The following is a 25906-nucleotide window of genomic DNA, read 5'->3' as shown; positions in this document are numbered from 1 at the left end:
TAGTTCTACTAAAGCACTTTCTATTTCAATCTTGAAAGAGAATCATACAGGCTGGTTCAACGATTTAAAGGCCACTTTTACAAGATGACGTGGATAGACACTACAACACTTTTTTCACCAAAATATCTTGATTCCAGCCTCGTTTTGAATTTTTTTTCTGGTTTTTTACAAGATTTAATCGTAAACTAATTCGATCCTTGTGCTTCCGTTTCAAAGCACTTTACAATGATGAACAGTGGCCTACGTTTCAACACTCTTTACAATAATGAACAGTGAACAGTGGCTTCCCTTTTGAATTCCTTTAAAATAATGAACAGTGAACAGTGGCTTCCCTTTCAAAACTCTTTACAATAATGAACAGTGAACAGTGGCCTACGTTTCAACACCCTTTAAAATAATGAACAGTGAACAGTGGCTTCCCTTTCAAAACTCTTTACAATAATGAACAGTGAACAGTGGCCTCCGTTTTAACACCCTTTACAATAATGAACAACGGACAGTGGCTTCCCTTTCAAAACCCTTTAAAATAATGGACAGTGAACAGCGGTCTCCGTTTCAACACCATTTACAATAATGAATGGCTTCCCTTTCAAAACCCTTTACAATAATGGACAGTGAACAGTAGCCTCCGTTTCAACACTATTTACAATAATGAACAGTGAATAGTGGCTTCCGCTTCAAAACCCTTTATAATAATGAACAGTGAACAGTGGCTTCCCTTTCAAAACTCTTTACAATAATGAACAGTGAACAGTGGCTTCCCTTTCAAAACTCTTTACAATAATGAACAGTGAACAGTGGCCTCCGTTTCAACACCCTTTACAATAATGAACAACGGACAGTGGCTTCCCTTTCAAAACCCTTTATAACAATGGACAGTGAACAGTGGCCTCCGTTTCAAAACCATTTACAATAATGAATGGCCTCCCTTTTAAAACCCTTTACAATAATGGAGAGTGAACAGTGGCCTCCGTTTCAACACTATTTACAATAATGAACAGTAAATAGTGGCTTCCGCTTCAAAACCCTTACAATAATGAACAGTGGCTTTCGTTTCAAAACCCTTTACAATAATGAACAGTGAACAGTGGCCTCCGTTTCAACACCCTTTACAATAATGAACAACGGATAGTGGCTTCCCTTTCAAAACCCTTTAAAATAATGGACAGTGAACAGTGGCCTCCGTTTCAACACCATTTACAATAATGAATGGCTTCCCTTTCAAAACCCTTACAATAATGAACAGTGGCTTTCGTTTCAAAACCCTTTATAATAATGAACAGTGAACAGTGGCTTCCCTTTCAAAACTCTTTACAATAATGAACAGTGAACAGTGGCTTCCCTTTCAAAACTCTTTACAATAATGAACAGTGAACAGTGGCCTCCGTTTCAACACCGTTTAAAATAATGAACAGTGAACAGTGGCTTCCCTTTCAAAACTCTTTACAATAATGAACAGTGAACAGTGGCCTCCGTTTTAAGACCCTTTACAATAATGAACAACGGACAGTGGCTTCCCTTTCAAAACCCTTTATAATAATGGACAGTGAACAGTGGCCTCCGTTTCAACACCATTTACAATAATGAATGGCTTCCCTTTCAAAACCCTTACAATAATGAACAGTGGCTTTCGTTTCAAAACCCTTTATAATAATGAACAGTGAACAGTGGCTTCCCTTTCAAAACTCTTTACAATAATGAACAGTGAACAGTAGCTTCCCTTTCAAAACTCTTTACAATAATGAACAGTGAACAGTGGCCTCCGTTTCAACACCCTTTACAATAATGAACAACGGACAGTGGCTTCCCTTTCAAAACCCTTTATAATAATGGACAGTGAACAGTGGCCTCCGTTTCAACACCATTTACAATAATGAATGGCTTCCCTTTCAAAACCCTTGACAATAATGGACAGTGAACAGTAGCCTCCGTTTCAACACTATTTGCAATAATGAACAGTAAATAGTGGCTTCCGCTTCAAAACCCTTACAATAATGAACAGTAAACAGTGGCACGACCATTATGTCTGCTTATTCTTCTTTGAAACATCTCAGTCTCCCGCTTGGTGCATTTTTTAGGGCCACTAAAACACCTCTGAAACTTCTGCTTCTCAGTTTTGAAAGAAAATCATACAGGCAGCTTCCTCGAATTAAAGGCCAGACTTACAAGAAAAACTCGGTTGGCACTAAAACACTTTTTCACCCAAAAACGTTGATTTTTGCCTAGCTTTAGGGTTAATTTTTTTTTAAGAAATCTTGCTACGATCGAAATAGTTTCATCCCTAGAAAAAGACACGAGAATTTTCAACTCCCAATCGAATGACTCTTTCCAAGGTTACTAGGATCACTTATTCCAAACAAATTGGCCAGATATTAAGTTCATTATAAAATTAGTCCTCTAGGGAAGACACTATCTATATGAAAGAGAGGGACTATTTTGAAGGATTTTCTCCATTTCTGCCACCGAAGTCTCATTTTTCAAAAACATACTTAGTTTTTATTCCTATATTTAATTTGTTCGTAATCTAATTCAGTCTTTACACTTCCGTTTTAAAAGCACTTTCTCCAGTTTCTGCTTTGTCTAACTTTCTCCAGTTTCCAGTTTTTGTCTAACTTTCTCCAGTTTCTGCTTTTAACTGATATATTCCCATAAGATATAAATTCTAATATATCGCCAAGAATGAACCAGCTTGTGGATAGGTTTAGTAAGCGTCATGAAAGTATTGTAGATTTAAGCGCTAATGGTTGAGTTAATTGCTGATCAAGTTCAGCGATACTTGAGTGATTGCTGATTAAGAAACTGTTGATATTGTTGAGTTAGGATGTGTTAGTTTCCTTGTGAGTATATTTCGCTAGTGTTCATTCTCATTTCCTTTTTGCTCCTTGTACTGTCCTAAGCGTATTTATTTTGTGTTTTCGTAAACCACAATGGCCTGCACAAAAAAGTCAAAGAAAAGAAGATCAAAAATGAATTTTGTTTGTTAATTTTGTTGGTTCTCTCAATTTTATAGTTTTTAGGTTTTTCTCTTCGTTGGCCTTAAAAACCCCATTCTCCTGTTTTACCTGTCAATCAATCACAGGGTGGTTGATCTTCTGTGAACCAGCTTGAGGGTAGGTTCCGTAAGCGTCATGAAAGTATTGTTGATTTAAGTGCTGATTGTTGAGTTAGTTGCTGATTAAGTTAAGTGATACTCAAATTAATTAAGTTTGAGTGATACTCAACGTCACACAGAAGACCATACCACAATGGTATGCCACAAAAAAGTCAAGGAAATGAAGATCAATATATATATATATATATATATATATATATATATATATATATATATATATATATATATATATATATATATATATATATATATATATATATATACATATATATATATATATATATATATATATATATATATATATATATATATATATATATATATACCCTCCCAGGAAGTTCCTATTTCCTTTAAATCTTTATTTATGACATCCTCCCAATCCAGACAAGGACGACCTGCTTTCCGTGTAGCCCCAGACGGTTGGCCAAACAGGACAATCTTCGGTAATCTGTCATCCTTCATCCGTAGAGCGTGACCTAGCCATCTCAACCTTTCTTTCATTATAGCCCTAGAAAGCGGGATTGAACCACATTTTTCGTACAGCCTACTGTTTGAAATACGGTCAGTCAGCCGGGTACCCAGAACAATCCGTAGGCAATTTCTCTGGAAAACATCTAGTAAATTTTCATCTGCTTTTCGGAACGCCCATGCTTCAGAGCCATATTTGACCACTGTCATCACTGTAGCTTCCAATATTCTAATCTTGGTTTGTAGACTTATCTTTCTATTCTTCCAAACTTTTTTTTAACTGTGAAAAAACACCCTGAGCCTTAGCTATTCTACTTTTATGAATGTCCGAAATCTGGTGAATGCGGACATTCACCGGTGAATGTCCGAAATACCTTTTTCTCTACTTGGATCCAATTAGCTTTACAAGTCATCTTTTTGAGTCTTATGCAAGCTTTGATGGTAAAAGTTAGGTTAGGTTAAATTAGGTTATAAATCTCAGAAATGGGTTAAAAACCTAACATAACATGTCACCACCAAACCATGCAAAAACTGAAAAAGTTGACTGGCAACGCTGATTAAATCCAAGGAGAAAAAAAAGGTATTTCGAACACTCACCGGTGAATGTCGATACTCACTAATTTCGAACGTTCACTGTAACATATATACTCTTTGCGAGATTACTATTAGTTTTGATATCAACGATTAATCTGAATACAAGCTTTAAACTAACTTGAACAATGACAGGTTGGACATAGGTTGAACAATGACATAGGTCATTGACTAACAATTGACTAACAATGACTAACTTGAACAATGACAGGTTGGACATAGGTTGAACAATGACATAGGTCATTGACTAACAATTGACTAACAATGACTAACTTGAACAATGACATAGGTTGGAGAAACACCGTCACACTGCTTGTGGAATGCTTCACTTGAAAATCCATGCACTCCTGCCTTATAGACCATTCTCCATTGCTGGTTTGGGCTACCGTACCAGGCATTCAAAGTTTTCTGCAAGGTGGTTTTGTTCTACAAATAAAATTACAGAATTATTAAGCTATCTATTTAGTAAAAAATATAATAGACGGAAAAAGAGAACGAAAAAGAGAACGAGAGAGAGAAAGAGAGAGAGAGAGAGAGAGAGAGAGAGAGAGAGAGAGAGAGAGAGAGAGGGAGATTCAAGGAAGGTAAACGAACGGTGAAATCATAGTTTTCTATCTTGACTAGTCTCGTAAATGCTGAATAGTATCTAAGTATTCTTCGCTTCAATACTGTTCTCTTTACAGCAATATTTACAAAACAAACGACTATCATTTTAGTTGCAAACGACAAGGGGCCAACAGACAAAGAAACCACGTACAGCCGATTTCCCCAGGGATTAAAAACGGCTTTTTAGTATTTCACTTAGTTTGGGAGCACTTCTTGGTACAAAATTAATTGTAATGGTAATATCAAACTCGTGGATCAGCTATTTAACTAATTCGAAAATTAAACTAACGAGATGCGTAAAATAATACCAATGTTTCTAGCCCGAGCCGTATTCAGGATTTTTTCAGGGGAGGGGGTCACAAAAGTATTTTTTTTCGGGGGAAGGGTTACAAAAAACTTTAAAAAACTTATAAAAATTGTTTATATTCATTTCATTTCACATTTATTCATTTTACGGCCTTGCTTCTAGCAAAGGATTTTTTTTTTTTCGCTTTCAATGGTATTTTATCTTTCAATTTTTACTTCTTTTTTTCACCAAAATTAGCTTTTGACGAATGAAAAGAAAATATCATAGTTTCAAATCTTTAATGACGACATGTATGTCACTGGAGCTACCAAATCTAACGTGGCTCCAAAGTTGTTAGAGATATTTAGATTAGAATCTATCTAGAAGAACTATCTAAACTTTCGGAGTCTTTATGCTTTTTCACTATAAGATATTTTTTATTCTCTGTCTTTCAGTATTCTATAATTCCTTAGCACTCGAAACATTTCTGGTTTGTGAGTCATGCCAAACAGAAGACGCAGAACCTAGTATCCACATTATATTTACCTTATGTATTTTGTTCACGCAAGATTTTGGTAAGTAAAATATGTGAAATCAAATTATAGTCTGCACGACGACAAGGACTTAGTCAATTTAGTCAACTTGGTCAATTTAGTCAACTTAGTCAATTTAGTCCCTTCTTTTGACGATACTATTTTCATGTTGTTTTTTCAACGCTGAGGAATAGCCTTTGATAATGTGATTACTGATCGATAGCGAAGAAACAAAACCAAAGTGTTGCTCTCGCAACACTTTAGCCAGCGAAGCCGGACAAAGGTTGCCGCAGCACTTCACGTTGCCCGGGCAACGCAAGTCTAGTTCACATTATATTTACCTTATATTTTTTGTTCACGCATAATTTTGACAAGTAATAATATGTGAGATCAAATTGTAGTCTGTACGACGACAAGGACTTAGTACAGAGCAACAAGTCACTCATGCTTTACTTCGCAACATCATCACATAGAACGAATAGGGTTGAAACGTTGGGAGAGGTCTTAATCCAAATGACGCAATATCTTAGAGTTAGTGCCCTCCGTAAGTAAAGAGCAGATCAGAGGGCACCCATTCCTTTATATTCACGGGCACTCAGCGAACCCATTTGATGAAGGAGGAGAATTTGAAGATAGCCATTTTAATAAGAATTAAGGAAAAACCTTCAAAACATATCTTCGGGCACAAACACTATAAGCAATTTTGGTCAAAATTACAAGATTGGTCATATATTACAAGCGAGTTCAAATCATGAAAAACAGGATGATTCGGCTGATTGAGTATTATAGCTGAGTGAGCTATCAAATATTTTTTTTAAAGGGTTTTGTGGTTTTAAATTAATTGTGGTAATTGTGGTTTTGCGCATTTTTGTGGTTTTAAATTAATACCTTAGCTTAGTACTCCTGTAGATAGGAGTACACCAATATAGTAGAGGCATATACTATACAAGCTTCTATCCATTCCAAGTAAGCGTTGAAGCTATTGTCTATCACAAGACAAAAGCTTCCATATATGGTTTTTTTACGTCTCAAAGTGCATTGACTGTTTCAGAGCTTGTGTCTTATGTTTATAATTATTTTGTATAATAAGATTATAATTATATTTATTCAATTTCCCTTACCTTATAATTATTTCATTTTCCATCCCTGACGGATGATTTTAGTTCCAGACATGCAATATAAGATAATAGGGGGGGGGGGCTGTACCTGCTGCCAGCGCATATATACGCATATATATACATTGATTCCGTGTAAAGTTTTATAATATAATTTCAAATTTAATTTATAAGTATACTCTATATCTATTTAATTTAATACATATTGAATTTTTCAAAACAAATAAACTTGAACTAATTGAAAGCACAAAAGCATTTTTTACCTGAGATAAAATAGTGGAGCCCGGAAAAAATCGAGTAGATGTTCTTGGCTTTAGTCGACTTTCTACTGGATTCTCTCTAAATTTGGTTGGCAACGCTGCAAAACGGTATCTCTCAAGTGACACTTCAAGTGACACGCATATATATACATTGATTCCGTGTAAAGTTTTATAATATAATTTCAAATTTAATTTATAAGTACATTCTATATCTATATAATTTAATACATATTGAATTTTTCAAAACAAATAAACTTGAACTAATTGGAAGCACAAAAGCATTTTTTACCTGAGATAAAATAGTGGAGCCCGGAAAAAATCGAGTAGATGTTCTTGGCTTTAGTCGACTTTCTACTGGATTCTCTCTAAATTTGGTTGGCAACGCTGCAAAACGGTATCTCTCAAGGGACACTTCAATGGGAACAAGGCCTGTGGGCTCAACTTCCTCCGCAAATACCTGACTGTCTGAAATTCAAACGTTATTAGAGTTTAACTTCACTTAGATACCCTGACAGCAAAGTGGTTCTGAGAATGCGGACGTAAAATATTACGTCCGAATTACGTCTAAATTACGTCTTAAATCACGTCTAAATTACGTCTAAATTTGGTTGGCAACGCTGCAAAACGGTATCTCTCAAGGGACACTTCAATGGGAACAAGGCCTGTGGGCTCAACTTCCTCCGCAAATACCTGACTGTCTGAAATTCAAACGTTATTAGAGTTTAACTTCACTTAGAAACCCTGACAGCAAAGTGGTTCTGAGAATGCGGACGTAAAATATTACGCTAAATGTTTAAGTTACTGAACGTTAAGTATAAAGTTTTCACAATTAAATAAGTTTGTTTACACTTAGATAAAATAAAAATATATCGCACCATCATACTACTACTAACAACTCACCGCAGCACCAAGCCGCCTGAGGCCAACAAAGCTACGCACGATCCTCCTCTATCCAAATCTATTCAAAGCCTCCCTCTTTACACACTCTAAGGAAGCTTTCATTTTCCTTTAAATCTTTCTTTATAACATCCTTCCACCCCAACCATAAGTTCAAGTTCTTTATTATTCTTCAACTATACATATTTAAAACTATTCACATAACATCCCCGGCAGGGAGACTGGCTCGAAAGCCGGGCGACAATACAAACAGTATAAACAAACAAACCCAGAAGAAACGGATGTCACCACACTTCTCACTCTATCTCACACCAAAAAATAAATACCGAAAAACATTTATTAAAATTATTGTCAATATTTATCCGATAACTGAAGGGTCGGGAGCTACTCACAAATTAATATTTACTAATTAGCAGAGCTTTGATTTTAGTTTTTATGTTAAGAGCGATAGACTCTGATCAAAAAAAGATTCATGTGTTCCAATAATTTGTAATAACATTTTTAAGCGAAAATCTAGTTCGGAGACAATGAAAGGCACAGGAAACTTACTTAAAGGACAACGAGTATTATATGGTCGGACAGAGGGAAAGCCTGGAAAAAAATGATTTAAAACAATCTAGTTGCAGATCTTTTAGATAACGGACACGGAATCATTGAAAAGCTAAAACTTGTCTAACCGGAATGATATTAAAATAACTGTAAAGACTCTTAGTTGGGGTTTACCAGGAAGAGGAAATCACTTTTTTGAGAATTGAGCCACATTACCTTGCACCTCATTTCATTGAGAGTGAGACTTACTAGTTCACAATGGGTGCGAAATACACTCGTGATGTGAGGGTAAAATTTCGGCACAGCAAAGTTTCCTTCGTGTACATTTTTCATTAGGAAGGATAAATAGTCCATAAATTTGTATCTATTCTTAAAGGGCCGAAGGATATAGTTTATGACAGCCAGGAAAACGACACCAAAAAGTTTGGTACCTTGAGGAACACCAGAGGTAATTAGAAGAAATGAAGAGTTCGTGTCATTTACGCTAAGGGCGAAGCCACACTTTTCATGGCCAGACGGTAATTCGGTAACTCTAAGCAACAAGTCGATTTTGGCACCCATTTTACTTAAGTTTTCAAGAGCAACAGGGTGTCTGATCACGTCAAAAGCTTTTTTATATTCGTTGAGGTGACAGCAATACCTACGAAGGATTTGCCCTGCTCTAAACAGAATAGAACATCATCGTAAAACCTGACGAGATACACTGAGGTGTTGGCACCACGAAGGCATCCGTTTTGATAAGAGTCTAATTGGGGCTCTAAGTCGTTCAACAGTAGCCTTGAAATGGGTGTCATTCGCCGTTCATGGGGTTAGCGAAATCGGTTTCAAATCATCGCACGACTTAGAAGATGATTTCTTAAGTATCATTTTAATGCATGACTCTTTCCAAGTTTTTGGAAATTTTACAGGAGATTTCGCGTGCCAGAAGACAGTGTAATGGTCTTATTTTGCCAATAATCCCAGGCAGTGGGGATTGTGATAGAAGCTTTCAGCATTTATCAAAATCAAGTCTAGTATACCCCAAGCAACATGAGTAGTGGTTTCGACAACTTGTTTCAGACCGAGGCTAGAAGCGAAATAATCTTTATTTGTCTGATTGAAATCTCTACACAGAATAATGGAGAGGTATCTGAACTTGGTGCGGCTAAAATCTACCCCCTTTTGCGAATGCAATAACAGTTCTTTGCGGTTTCTTACGCTTTCCGGATAATAGACCGATGCCAACATAATGAGAAGTGCCGGGATACTCCTTTAAGCGTCGTATAAACCCAGAAAAGATTCATGGGAGGGGTCTTTCAGTTCAGGCAGGAATCTCAGCGGAATGTTGTTTCTGTAAAATATTGCTAAGCCGCCACCACTATGATTGAGGCCTCTGTCTTACCGTGTGATTATTATAGTGGTAAAACCAGGGAGGGTGCAAGTTTATTCAAGCTTGTAAGCGATAACTGAGATATTATTCTTACACAAACCGTTTCCAGTTTATCCAGCTCGTTCGAAAGTGACTGGGCGTTGCTGAGTGATAAATTCGGCAGAACTCTCTGGATTGAGGAAATTTTTGGTCACAATAACGGTGATAGAAGACGCGAGCAAATAATTTGTGGCATAAGGGTAGCCGGCTGCAGATTCAGGAGAAGCTTGATCAGTTGAATAGGCACACGAAATCATTGATTGTATGGATTGGGCTTACTTATTGGACACTCCCGGTTAGTTGCAGCCACATGAATGGGGTTACACATGAGTAGTTTTCTCCTTTTTGCCTTGGTGCCAACCCTTCAGCCACGCTATCTCTGCAGTTACGTTCGCAATATGTACGCCACCTGTTTGAGGTCTGAAAATACCGAGTGAACGCAATGTTGTTTGTATATACGGGTGCCACAACAGCTGAGTTTATGCAGACATGACTTCACCGTGGAGGCTTCGATCATTATGATCGTTGCACTGGAAAAAACTAGAAAACTCACTGGAAATGTCAATATAATTTTTGTTCCACACTTTCAGGTTAGTTGAGCACAAGAGTAAAGCTAAACTAAGGTAGTAGTTTGCATGTCGAGTTTCGGAGAGCCATCTATATTCTAGAGAACATCTAACATATCTTCCTCTTTTTTGAGCTTGACACATATTTGAGACTTATTGATATTTTTGTTTTTCTATCCCAGTAATAAATCTGAATTAAAGCCTTCTACACTTATATCAAGCACGATAGCTAAAACCTATTATCCACATTTAATTCAGCTTTTATGTATTTTATGTTGCTTGGAATTTCAGAGCCTCCAAAATATCCAGGTTTTTAAGACCTTCTCCATAATTCCTGTAATCACGAGAATTTTTTTTTTACTTGTTGTAAAACTGCAAAGTTCATGGAAAATTTATGGAATTTTTACATTACTGCTAAAAGAAAGAGAAAAAAAAAGATAAACTGAGTTAAATATAAATTCAGAGCTTTCAGGGGCAACATACCTTCGTAAAACGCCATGTAAGTCCCACATATTATTTAATCTATATTCTATATGTTTTTTTTTAGTTTTTTTTTGCTGAAAATAAACGAAGCTTCACCACAGAGAAACAGCGAAACTAGAAATCTGATTAAAAAAAAAATGTTTTTTCTTTCTACTGACTTTAAACTAGAAACAGGAACCAATGAGGTTTTAAAAGGACGGGTTGTTAGCTTCTGTTTCTCAAATACCCTTAAGCAATGATATGATCGGGAAAATATGTCACAGACGAAAAACAAAACCGTTAAAATAAAGTTTTAACTTTTTCTCTTTTGCTTCACTACTACTACTACTCCACAGCAGTAGGCAAAACAAATTAATACAAAACAGCATGTCTTAAAATTTTAAACTACTAAAAGTTGAGTTTAACCGATACTAGCGCTATCTTTTAAATTTTGTAAAACGAACCGGCTTGGAAAGTCCTCTCAGAAACAGGCAATCTTGATCCATCCACACGGCGAGGACAATACGGATTTGATTCAAATTTGGAATTTGGCGATTTATCAGGTAATTTATGAGAAAAAAAACAACAAAGGATCGGCAAAGCTTATTAACTATTTGCCGTCTAGATAAAGAAAAAACAACCATTTTTTGGGCTAGAAATTGAGAAGGTCAACAATAGAACTAAAGATTGGAGGTCTTTATATTAAAGATCGTGGCAGGAGATTTTATTGAGCAGGAAAGTCAATAAAGTAATGCAGATGGCATGGTGGTACTAATATATTCAGGTTAGAATCATGCTTTGTGATGTGATGCGAGGGTCACTGTTTCGTGGGGACTGCCAGTGAGTTGATTTCCTTCCCTTATAGATTTATGTTTAGATATTGTTTAGTATGTTTATGCCGAGATTTATCATTCTTTATTTTTTCTATGTCGTTTCCCAACGAACGGGCCATTGAGCCCTTTGAGATATTGTTTTTGTTATTGTTATTTTAGGGAAATAAATGGAACTTGAACATTAAGTTGGCTAAAAAGACTTTTTCTCCTTCGAACCTACAATCGGTTTTAACCCTTAGCTAAGGTGAAAAGCTAAGTTTAAGTTTCATAAATTAAAGTTAGTTTAAGTTGGTTAAGTTTCTGCTTTAACGTTATTAGCGCTATTCGTCTTATTCGCGCTATTCCCCAAAAATTAATGATCACTTCATATATAGATGAATGATAGAATTAGGTAACTAAGGAAACAAAGGAATGCTCCTCCTTTGTGTGTCTTTGATTCTTAGAACAGAAGGTCAGGGCCATCTCACTATCTTTGGCATCTTTACTATCTTTGAAGTAAAATTACTATGACGTTTCGCTGTTATCACTTACCATGGTAGAATCTCCAACACTAATTTTGTCTAAAATCTCAGGGTCAAACAAACCATCCTTAAAAAAATAACATTTTAACAACCTACATGGCTAGGACACACCAAGGGCATGGAAGTCTTTGAAGATAGCCTTTGAAGGTTGTGTACACGGTTGTCGCACTAGAGGATATCCTCAAAGAGATAGAACGAAACTTTTGGTCGCTCAATATGCCATACCTTTTCTGCTTAGTAGAAAACAGAAGTTCTTAAAGGAGTTTTATCAATCGATTGATGGAAGAAGAGGACTCAAAACACCCCTCAAGGACGGATGGGGCTTAAGTCAAGTAAGCAATTATACATTTTTATACATATTATACATAATAATACATATAATATAATACACAATTATACATATAATTATGTTATTATAATTATGATTATAATATATTATGATTATATTTTTTATAATTATAATTAAATAATTACATAGATATAATTATAATTATTATATAATTATATATATTTATTATATATAGTTAATTATAATATAATTATATTATACATTATATAATTAGTAATTATAATTATAATATAACATATATATAAACATAATACATATAATTATACATAATTATACATAAATATCTTAACCTGAAAAAGCTGTTTCATCATTCAAGTATGTCGAGTTACCGTGATCATCCTTAAATTCTTATCGATTAAAAGCAGACGCGTATGATTAATAGCCCCTTTCAGGAAAACTTTTACGTAAGTTCTTCCCAGTTCCGTTCTTGCAATGGTGATGTAGACTCAAAAATCCTTAATTTACCCTAATCAACCCATAAATCCTTACCCATTTAAGGGAGAAGTACATGATTGATAACCGCTTCAAAAAACTCACATTTAACTACGTACTTCACGGCGAAATACCCTACTCATCCTTATATTCTTACCGATTAGAAGCAGACGCACGTGATTAATAACCCCTTTCAGAAAGACTTCCATTCGACTACGTTCTTCCCGGTTCCATGCTTGTGGGGGTGACGTGACTTTAGCTTGGAATTTAGACCACGAAAGTACTGCTCTCCAGACCTCCTCTTCTTCAATAGCAAGCTGAAAAAATGGGTGTACATAAGTGACAAAAGCCAGAGACCAAACAAGAACAAAAGTAATTTAAAATATAATGGACACACAAATTGTAAAAAATAAGACAATGTAGAAACGAGTGCGATGGAAAACTACATAGCAATAATTTATAATTCACTTTTTCTAAACGGTTAACCTGTATAGTTTTTTTTGTTTTTGTTTTGCTGATGTTTATTTTTAAGGTGTAATTTGGTTTACTGACCTTTCGTTGTAAAATTCCGCTACTATTACTACTACTAATAGAAACTCACTGCCGCACCAAGACACCTGAGGCCAACCTAGCTACGCACGCTCCTCCTCCATTCAATCTATTCAAAGCCTCCCTTTTGACACCCTCCAAAGAAGTTACTGTTTCTTTTAATACTTTCCTTACCACAAGGGAGCGAAAAAACAAGGGTTTTTTCGTTTGGCTCTAGACGATTGGCCAACAAGGACAATTTCGGGACAATCATCATAATATAATTAATCTTTTAAATGTTTAAAATATCAAATAAAGAAAAAAAACAAGTTTTTCAACTGAAAATAAGGAGCAACTTTAAAATTTAAAGCGAACAGTAATTATTACGTATATGAAGGGGTTTGCTCCTCCTCAACACCTTGCTCTCTACGCTAAAAATTTTTAGTACTGTTAGAAAAAGATTCTTTTAATTAAAGCTATTTTAATAATATTTTAATTAAAGCTATTTTAAAGCTAATTTAATAAAAAGCTATTTTAATTAAACGAACAGTGTTTCAGGAGTCGTTCTTAAAGAATTGGGACAGAATTCAATCTTTAGCGTAAGGAGCGAGATGTTGAAGAGGAGCAAACCCCATCACGTACGTGGTAATTCCTGTTCGTTTTAAGTTTTAATGTTGCTCCTTATTTTCAGTTAAAAAACTTGTATTTTTATTTAATTTCGGATCGTTTTTTAAATAATACCAGGAAATTTGGCTACATCTCTATGGAAAAATCCCACCTCCTCATTGATTTATTCTCTAGACAATTCAATCTCGGCGAAAATTTACCCTGGACCATAACCATTAACATCTCCACGCTTAAAATTGAGTCAGCAAAGAGAGAGTGAGACATTAGAAGAATTTCGTATAGGATTTCTGGCGAATTTCCGTAATTTAAAATTTCCCCTGAAAAATTCACCCCCGGGAAACTTCCCTCCCCATGGAAAATTATCCCCGTGTAAAATCCAACCACCAGAAAATTACACCTTCCCTATTCGAAAAATGTATGTATGGTTCCCAATAACAAATGCTATAAGTAAACAATGGACAAATTTGTAACTTAAAAACCTTTTCCCAGGGGATGTGGGGGGGGGGGGAGTTGATATCTCCAAAGGCATAGTAATTTGGCATTTCAACTATGATGAACAAAATGGCTATCTCAAAATTTTCATCGGACAATTTTGAGAAAAATGGGGCCTGGGAGGATGCCTAGTAGCACTATGATTTTTTTGTCACTTAAAAAGGGCCTCTAACGATATTACATATCGATATTACATATCGATATTACTTAACGATATTACATATCGATAACGATATTACAGGACCATTGAATTGACATGATCACCCCTAAAAAAACAAAAAACAAATAAGCACGCATTCGTGATCTTTCTTTCTGGTAAAAAAATACAAATTCCACATTTTTGCAGGTGGAAGCTGGAAACCTCTATAGTAGGGTTCTCTAATACACTGAATTTGATGATGTGATTTTCACTATGATTCTATGATTTTTAGAAGGTGTTCTATGACTTTAAGGGGTGTGTCCCCCTTTTTAGAAAACCTGGCAGATTTTCTCAGGTTCCTAACTTTTGATGGGCAACTCTAAACTTAATGATACTTATATATTTAAAATCAACATTAAAATCCAACTCTTTTGACATATCTATTGGTCTAAAATTTCCGTGTTTCGAGTTTTGGTTACTATTGAGCCGGGTCACTACCAACTTACAGTTCGTTACCACAAACTGTTTGATACCACCCTGGATACAGCAGCGGATACGCATCTCCCTTGTTCAGCAAATCCCTAGTAATTTGACGCGAATGTTGATGTCATATCTCAATCTAACTTATTCCTCATCACCAAAGAAAAGATGCAATCTCATAAGTAAAATCATCTTATGTTCAGAGGAATGGCAAGAAACTAGATCTGTTAGATTTTTACCAGTTTCAATATGTGTGAGCCCCTGAACTTCTCGAAGATCACAACTTATCAAAAGCACCTCTGTGACACGGCATGACGAGTCACAGATTCAATCACACAGATAAACATATTTGTTTACATTTATTCAAGAAATAGCCACGTATCAAAATTTTAAATCTGGCGAAATTGGTTGACACAAATAGACACTATCCAAAATAAATTTGAGGATTGATCCAAAATTTATGTTCTCACACAAACAATCAACACAACAACTTTTTGTAAATCATATGCTAGCAAGGATAGTTAGAGGGGAATTGCGCTTGTCTGTTCCCAAGACAGGTTAGTAGAAAAAAGTACTCAAAAGTACATAAGAATAGGGGTTTTGGGCATGGGTACCCACAAGGCGGGGGCAGGAAGGGGGCCATGTCCCCCAAATTCTATCTAACCTTTGATTTCATACGTGGCTGACACCATCACAACCTCTACAATATGGTTATCTCATAAATATATACATTTTATACATATATTTAAATACATTGGAATGTTTCATATAAATAGAAAGACTCCTCTAAGTGCATTTTTATATATATAGAGGATTAAAATAAATTATTATTATTATTATCAATTAAAATGACTGAAAACAAGGTTCCAAGTAGCATTTTGCAGCCCTCAAAGAACTTTCCTGACGGCTCATGAATTGCCGCTTATTTTTACACCTCTGTGCCAGCAGGCCTGGGAATATAATATTTTATGCTACATAGAGAAATATTGCAATTCATTACTACTCTATACCCTTCCTCTTTCTATATTTATCTGAAGGTTATTTAAGAGTTAGCAGTTTGGGCATTAAAATAGACTCTTTTAGGCATCTTCACCCACTTCCGCCTACACAATGACTCTACACAATGAAGTCTATACAATGACTTCCTTTCTCTACTACACTTCCTAACAGCCAGCCAACGTGATCCGGATTAAACTAGGATTTCAAAAAATACGGATATTGAATTATGAGGGAAGTTTTTCATATTTTGTCCACTTTTACACTACTACTGATAAAAGCCTTAAAATAAAAAAATTGATAAAAGTGGACGAGCTTTTCTTCTGAACGTTCGTATTCCCTACCGTAAGATAGTTTGGGGCGGACTAAAACAATCTTCAAAATATAAGAAAGTTTCTTTCTCGTCACAATTGAGTCAAAGAGGAAAAGGGAGATTAATTTATCAAAACTCTACGGCAAAAAATGTACTTTAAAAAGATTGGTTTACGTCTGTGACGTATTTTCGTGGGATAGTTATGTTGGTCCTTCACCGTATGTCAGACAGGGAAGCAAAAAACTGATTGATTTTCCTGTATTGCTGTGAGAAATCTTAAGCCAGTAAAATAACATAACGTTTTGTGCCACAGTTTCGTCGCTCCGTGGTTTGGTCTTAATTAACTGAAATACAATCAATATTTTTTGTGATAAACAAAAATTATTTTCCTTTCCATTTTTACAGTACCAATGTTTTTGGCTGGTCTCTTGTCTGCAATCAAATAAAAAACTATTTTTTTCGAATGAAACTAAAGAGCGCTAATAAAATTTAAAATAAACAGAACTTAATCTTTTTATGAGAAAGCTGCCCCTCCTCAACTCCCTCTCTCTCCGCTAAAACTAACAGTGATTTGAAAATACTTTTGATTCAACTTCAATTACTCTTGTGTTTCAGTAGTCGTTCTTAAGGAATTGGTACCAAAAGTCAAACTTAGCATAAAAATCGAGAGGTTGATGAGGGGAGAGTTTCCCTCATATGCGAAATGATTTCTTTTCGGGTTAAGCTTGTCGCTCACTCTTTCATTTGAAAATATTTTTTTTCAATTTCTTTTCGTTTTCATAGCAGTAGTATACCCTCTGCACTTTTAACGTGCTGTTAAAACACTTTTAACGCCCTTCAAATCCCAGTGCAGACACATTTTTTTAAACTTCTTCAAGATGCAGGTACATGTTATGTCATAGGGATTCTTTTCTAAAAGAAGCAGGTGCTAATTACTTAAAAGCCTTCGGGGGGGCACTAGTGGAGGAGCTTCAAGACACCAAACCCTAGCGAGCCATTCCACCAGGCCCCATCCAATTCCGACGGGGTCCTAGAAACCAATTCAAATGAAGGGGCCCTAGCAGTCAATTCCAAAGGATAGGGACCTAGCAACGAATTTCACTGGAGGCCCCTAACCTAGACTAACCATCAAGGGTCCAAACATCCAATTTCACCAGGGGGACACTAGCAACCAATTCCATTAAGGCCCTAGCATCCAATTTCATTGGATCCTAACCTAAGCCACCCACCAGGGCCTTAACAACCATTCCAACCAGGGCCCTAGGAGCCCTATCAGTCAATTCCGTCGAGCCCCCTAGCGAACAATTACAACGGAGGCCCTAACATCCAACTATATCGGGGGAGTTGTTTATAGCAACTAATTTCACAGACAAGATGTTTTTCAAGATGTTTCAAAATCTCTTTGGTATATAATAGAGGGATATTTACTTATGTTTAAGGATGACACATTCAAACGTGAACTGTTTCTTCAGGAACCTTGGGGGGACCCCCGCTTATAATTGTGGAGGACACACGTGAGCAGTTATGTAATGACGATTCACACGTGAGTGTTATGTACTAATTTAAGAGATTTAATTTTCTTTCCTGTATTTTTCTTTTTTTTTCCTAGCCAATCTTTACATTCCAATGATTTTGTCCGAATTAAGATTCGAAAGGGGTTCTCCCCAATGGAACTGTGCCGTGAAAATCTGGACTATGAAAGTATTTCTAATATTTTTATTTGGCAAATACTTTCTACATGATAAGCTGTTTCTCAATCCAGAAATTCGCTGGACTTTTTGCACGGATCGATAAGCTATGAAGCACATGTTTCATACTCATTGTCCTCCAAGCGCAAACTACCTGATGTTGCATCATAGATATATAGTTGCCTGGATCAATAATATCCCTGTTGCTTTTGCACGTTACCAGGGCTACGTAAACAACACAGGTGAATTATCATGTCGACATAACAGCGAAAAGAGTTTTAGCGAAGGCATTTTTGAGGACCAATGAACTCTGAATAAACTTAGACATAGTAACTCTTCACTTCTTTGCGGCCGAGTCCTTGCATTTTGGGGGATCCTTCTTAGATAATGTTTAGAGATATTTTCTTAGAGAATGATCGAAGTTTGCTCAAAACATAAGAAAATGGGACAGAAGACACGCGACTTAATTCTACACTTTGTTCATTTTTTCTTGGTAAGATTTTTTCTCAATTCTAATCCAGTGACACTGAATGACTGACACAAGGCACCCTCTAGCAGATAGGATCGCACTTATGACATTTTTTGGGTATTTTCCTGAAAAAAATATTATTTTAAACTAGAATTGATCGTTTAAACGTAAATAAATCCCCATTAGCGTTTCTTCTGATAACTCCTACCAATTGAGGGCAAGCGTGGTACCACGTGCCACACCCAATGACTCCCACGGAGGCAGATTACCACACTTAAGTGTTTTTCAACCATTTCTGTCATAATAAATTTACAAACTAAATAATGATCATTGTTTTTATTTGAACAGCGGAAACCTGCCATTTCATTGTTGGATTGCGATGTTCCATGCCAATTCCCAGCCCTTGACACTCAATGGCTGACACCCAGTACCCTCTAGCAGCCTTCACTATTTCTAAGCCTTTTTAGACATTTTATTGATAACAAAAATCATGCTTTAACTCCATTGGTTCGTGTTTTCGTGAGCAAACCTATCCGCGGTAACCATAAAATACTTCACAACACCACTGTGATATGTCGTTGCCCAACATGGCATCCTTTTGACATCCATCATCATCTCTAAGGCGTTTTCAACCCTTTTCTTATAAAAATACGCTTGTAAAATTGAATCTCAAATTGAACAATGTTTTTATTTGAACAGCGGAGCTTAGCTTTCATTGTCAGAACGTGACAGGCAAGGGCAATTCCCGACACTTGGAATTTGAGAGAATTCTTGAAAGAGCCTTCTTCTTATTTCAAGTAGTTTTGTAAAATTAACTGCATGGTGGCACCCTGTGGCACCCGTCATTGCCATTTAAGCGTTTTCTGACGTTTAAATGTCCCCATAGATATATTGTTTTTTGTTGGTATTATTTTCCGACAACTCCTAACCTGTGCCACACTATGACTCGGTTTCTGGTACCCTGTAGCGACACCTTCTCATTCCTAAGAGGTTTGCAAGATACCAAACAGAAAAAAAACTATCAGAAATGGGGTTTTTAAAGACCAAACGAAAATATTGAAGAAACACAAAAATCTAACATTTCGAGAGAACAACCACCTCTCTTCTTCAGCTCAAATAAAATAATAAAATCAACGAAACTGCCGGAGAAAAACTGAAAACAAACGCAAAAAGTTAACAAAACCAGTGAAAAAGATACCAAAAAATTAAAGATATATAAAATTCAATAAAAGATATAAAACTTATAGGAATTGAAATCAAACAATTTTCTTTTTTTATGTTGTGGCAGGACAATGTGATTTAAGAAGTTATTTTCAAGATATTTTCTTGTTAAAATTAACATATTAAATCCATTGATTCATGCTTTCGCAGCCCAACCCTCCGTGACACACCATGTCAATTCACACCACCGTGCCACACTATGACTGACCCTCTGACAACCTCTACCCCCCTAACCATCCTTAAGATATTTTCCTGATATTTTCTTGCAAAAAATCATGCATTAAATCCATTCGCTTATGTTTTTGCAAGCCATCTCCAACGTATTACACCAAGTCGATTCACACCACCGTACCACACTATGACTGACCCTATGGCAGAGCATCGTCCCTAGGACATTTTACAGATATTTTCTTGTAAAAATGCCGTATTCTTTACCTTTTTTTACCCTCCGTGATACACCAAGTCATTTCACGCAACCCTGCCACAATATGACTGGCCCTCTGGCAACCATTATCAAACATGTAGACATTTCCATACGGACACATTTTCGGAAATTTTCCTTCAAAAATAACGGTTTACACTAGAATCGTTTCTTCTGATGACTACTGGCAATTGACACAGGAGTGGCACAATTTACCTAACCGATGGTACTCTCTGGCACACATTATCACACCAAGACATTTTCAACCTTTTTCTAACACAAATAAGTTTATGTCCTTGGCATTTCACACTCCCGAGTTTTTCTAAAAAGTTCCCCATTATTGTTAAAAAGGACATATAATTCAAAAAATTTTCTTGAATAAGCCATTTCCTTATTCGCACAGTGTGTAGAATTCCAGATTAAACAATTGAAATCATGACCAAGCCATAGAAATCCAGGTAAACTCACAGAAATTATGACCAAACTGTAGAAATCAAGGTCATCCTCTTAAATCAAGACTAATACATAGAAATCAAAACCAGAACATAGAAATCTAAACGAATTCATAAAAATCAAGGTCAACGTTAGAAATCTAGACCAAAAAATAGACATTAAACCCCAATACGAAGAAATCAAGAGATCAATATGTAGAAATCCAAAACAATCCTTAGAAACCATGACCAGTGCATAGAAATCCACACCAAACCACAAAAATCAAGACTAAAATCTAGAAATCAAGGGCAACCTCCAAAATTATGACCAATCTAAAAAATCAATATATTAATATTTAGAAATCCAGACCAAACCATACAAATCCCGATACAATTATAGAAATCAAGAAACCAATGCATAAAAATGAAGATCATACCATACAAATCCAGACGAACTCTCAAAAACCAAGAGATCAATATGTAGAAATTCAGAGCAATGCTTAAAATTTTTTAACAATACATAGAAGTCAAAACCAAACTCTAGAAATGAACACTAAACTACAGAAATCGAAACTAATACATATAAATCAAGACCAAACCACTGAAATCAAGACCATATTGTGGAAATCATGGCCAACCTTTAAAAATCATCACCAATAATTATAAATCACAATGAATTTATAAAAATCAGGGACAAACAGTAGACACCAAGGCCAAACTCTAGAGAAACCCCAAAGAAATCATAACCAATACATAGAAACCATGACGAACTCGCAAAAATCAAGACGACTACATAGAAATCATGGCTAAACCATGAAAATCAAGACAAAGCTGTAGAAACCATAACCAGTTTAGATAAATCCAGACCAAACCGTAAAAAGCAAGACCGAACATTAGAATTCAAGGTCAAACTCTAAGATCAAGACCAACCCAAATAAATCAAGCGCAACATCTAAAAATCAATAATCAGTACATATAAATCCCCTACCAGACCCTAGAAATCCAGACGAATTCATAAAAATTGAGACCAAACCAAAAAAATTAAGGCCAACATCTAAAAATCAAGACCAAACCGAAGAAATTAAGTGGTCAACATTTAGAAATCTAGAGCTACCCCATAGATATTACGACCAACGTATAGAAATCCAGAAGAACTCACAAAAATCAAGATATTAATATGTAGAAATCCAGACCAAACCATAGAAATCCAGACCAAAATATAGACATTAAGACTAAACCGAAAGAATTAAGACATCAACATGTAGAAATCCAGAACAATCCTTAGAAATCTTGACCAGCACATAGAAATCCCGAGAAAACCGTAGAAACCAAAACAAATCTCTAGAAATCATGGTCAACTTCTAAAAACAAAGACAAATCCAATGGAATGAAGGGCAGCATCTAAAAATCAAGACAAATACATACGATTCATGACTAGACTTTAAAATCCAGACTAATTCATAAAAATCAAGACCAAGCTGAAGAAATCAAGGCAAATCTCTAAAATTCAAGCCCAATCCGAAGAAATCTAGAGCAACTCCATAGAAATTATGACCAACTCATATCAATCCAGACAGACTCACAAAAATCAAGATATTAACATGTAGAAATCCAGACCAAACCATAGAGATCCATTTAAAACAACAGAAATAAAGACAAAACCGTAAGAATCAAGAGGCATAGAAATCCAGACCAAACCGTAAAAACCAAGACCAAACTCTAGAAATCATGATCAAACTCTAGAAATCATCAACCTCTAGAAATCAGGACTAATCCAAACAGATCAAGAGAAACATCTAAAAATCAAGACCAATATATACAAGTCATGACCATACCCTATAAATTCAGACGAATTCATAAAAATCAAGATCGAACTGAAGTAATCAAGGTCAATCTCTAAAAATCAAGAGATCAAAAGGCCTATCACTAAAAATCAAGAACAATCCAAAAAAATCAAGAGGTCAATATGTACAAACTCTGGATTTCTATGCATTAGTTAAGATTTCTATGGTGTTGGACTAGATTTTTACATAATAACCTCTTGATTTCCTCGGATTGGTCTTGATTATTAGAGGTTACCCATAATTCCATCAGTCTGGCCTTAATTTTTATAGATTCGTTGGAATTTCTATGTATTGGTCATGATTTTAGAGGTTGGCCACGATTTCTACAATTGGGTCTTTATTTCTGTGTATTAGTATCGATTTCTACAGTTTGGTCTTGATTTCTAGGGCTTTCTCTTGATTTCTAGGGTTGGGTCTTGATTTCCATGAATAGCTATTGACTGGAATTGGATGCTAGAGCATAGAAGGAAGTGGATACTAGGGTTCCCCCAGTGAAATTAGATAATATTTCCCCAACAGAATTGACTTCTGGGGTCCCAGTTAAATTGGTTGCCGCATCGTGCCATTGGAATTGACTGCTAGGGGCCCGTCGTTGGAATTTGTTGTTAGGATCCTGTCCGAATTGGAAGCTAGGGGCCTGGTGGATTTGCTTGCTAGGGCCAGGCACCTAGAATATCCCCCACTAGCACCCATCAAGGTTTTTTTTAAGTAATTAACACCTGCGTCTGTTAGAAAAATTCCCTATGACAAAAAATGCACCTGCATCATTTAGAAAACATTCCCTATGACGTAACGTGCACCTGCATCTTGAAAAAGTTTGAAAAAAGTGTCGGGACTGGGATCCGAAGGGATAGGACTGCCGTTAAAGCCAATGAGGGGATACTACTCATAAGATGTCCATGGGTATCTTAAATTCCAGGAGGGCTACCACTCCTTGAACGCAACTGTTGAAACCAGAATTTAAATTTTGCACACTAATGATTAAAAAAAGGAGCTCATTAAGTATATTTGATTTTCAAAGTAAAGCATAAATATCCAAATCAAACGATCGTCTCTTCATTATGAGGGGGTTTTCGTTCCCTGAAACTTCATATTGCAAACTTCATCTTCTATTCATATATATATATATATATATATATATATATATATATATATATATATATATATATATATATATATATATATATATATATATATATATATATATATATATATATATACATATATATATATATATATATATATATATATATATATATATATATATATATACGATTATATTATTTCGTATATACATTAATTAACTTCATAAAAAAAGGAGAAACTATACATTTTGTATAGTGTCTTTAGGTCTGCCAAGCATGATGAACCTAAACCTCACTTCCATCACAACGGTACCTTTTTGGAAGAAAATTCAATTCTTGTTTCTAGGTTGTGCAAAATTTTCATTTGCGATTAACTTTTAATGAGCAAATTTAAAATTAATACATTCTACATTTCCAGGATCAGCATAGATGGGCCTAATGGATTCTGTTGTTGTATATGCCTCATTCAAATTCTTTTACATTTTTGGTTTCTATTGACAAGGGTTGCTGTTTACTTGCAGTTTGTTCCTACGAGCTGTTTGATCCAAGTATCTCTTAAATGTGAGGGAGGCTAATACTCCCTTCTTCAACCGCTGTGTTTTTTTTTTAATTTAAGTTAAACATTTTTAAGAATAAAAATTCTACGAAGGTATGCATGGCTAAAAAAGAAAAAAAAACGCGAGGGGAGGGCCTTAAAATGTCAAAGAATAATCATACAGTCATCCTTTCCACGGTTTTAAAATAGTATTCTTAGAATAAACCTTTTTGAATAAGGATGCTCTCCATGAAAGCAAAACAGGGCAACGCTCCCTGAGAAAGAAAGAAAGACATTAGGTACTGTATATAAATAGACAATGAGAAAAACTACCATTCAAACTCTTTAGAAGCAAAGTTTTGGTAGTACTTGCCAACCACTCCCCTCCCCATGGAAAGTTTAGTGGCGACGCTCATTATACCCCCACCTTTCAGTCTCTATGCCGGTTTGTATGTGAATCTAATCGTTTATACTACAAACAAAAGACCCCCCCACCAACAATTGTTAAAAGCGTTGTCCAAAAATATTTCCAGAGACGAAGAGGGCTTAGAGATCTATTTCTACCGACTCCCTAAGCATCTCTTCATATATATCTGAAGCCTCACAAAGAGATAAGAAATTTACACATAGAAGCCCATTTTTCCGGCTACAGACACACTCCATCTACGTATACTAAGATCAAATGGCCCTCCTACATGATGGCTGAGGCCCAATTTTACACTATCGTATATAACTTAACCGAACCTAAAAAAAAAAAAAAATAGGTCAATGAAACTTTAAAAAATGTTTATATTAACAATTTATTCTGTTTTAGGAGCGAATGGGCCACCGTACGGCATTGCTGCGTCAGAAACTGTTAAATATACAGCATTTTGATAAAATTAAATCGATTGCCCATACACTAAAATGACTTTATGCAGAAAACACACAGATTGATTATGTGTGGTCTTTTTGGACAATATATATTAATTTAATATTATATATGTACATTTATACATTGTTATTATTATTATTATTTTTAGAGTTACGTGGTTGAAATTATTGATATTGATATTGCTGTAGCCGTCCGTCCTCAAAACTTCGTTTCTTCTTGGACGGCTACTTGTTGAATGATTATATGGTATATTTTCTTTTAATAAAGTCTAATTCATTTCAATCCAACTATAATTGCAAACAACAGACCATCCAAAATACTAGTACAATAAGAACGAAAAGTAAAATAATATGTGCTTATCAACCCAAATTTCGTTTGCGCATCAGTTGGTAAAAACTAACCCAAAAAGAAACAGAGAGACGACATATGAAGAATCTCGAGGCCCATAGCTTTTCGCTCTTTTTATTGGCTTAAAGTTTCACAGAGGTACATGGGAGAACCAATCAGATATTACAAGGATGGGGTTATTTGGTTTCCTAGTTTTACGTGAGCTGAAAGAAAAATGTGATTCGCTTACAAAAATACGTCAAAGACGAAAAATTAGAGCACACTTTTTACCACGAAATTGTAGTAAAGCAATCTCTCTTTTTCTCCCTGACTAAACTGACGGTAAAGAAAGCTCCTTCTGTTTCGAAAGTTATTCTAGTCCAGCACGAACTATCTTAGGATAGGGAATAAAAACCTTCCGAAAAACAACTCGTCCACTCTTATCAAA

The 25906-nt window shown here is 35.5% G+C and overlaps 1 protein-coding gene across 1 annotated transcript in view; it reads right to left on the bottom strand.

Annotated features, from left to right (window-relative positions):
• Positions 1-25906, bottom strand: part of LOC136040871 (uncharacterized) — a 685992-nt gene that overhangs the window by 31713 nt on the left and 628373 nt on the right. The window contains exons 8-10 of the mRNA XM_065725262.1: positions 13146-13305; positions 7261-7436; positions 4445-4597 (exon numbers count right to left, since the gene is read on the bottom strand). Coding sequence (XP_065581334.1) covers positions 4445-4597; positions 7261-7436; positions 13146-13305 — 489 coding nt within the window. The remainder of the gene's footprint in view (positions 1-4444; positions 4598-7260; positions 7437-13145; positions 13306-25906) is intronic.

Source organism: Artemia franciscana, chromosome 21 (genome assembly GCF_032884065.1).
Source record: "Artemia franciscana chromosome 21, ASM3288406v1, whole genome shotgun sequence".
Lineage (NCBI taxonomy): Eukaryota > Metazoa > Arthropoda > Branchiopoda > Anostraca > Artemiidae > Artemia > Artemia franciscana.
Note: the sequence above shows the minus strand (reverse complement) of the source record. Positions and strands in the feature narration are given on the sequence as shown.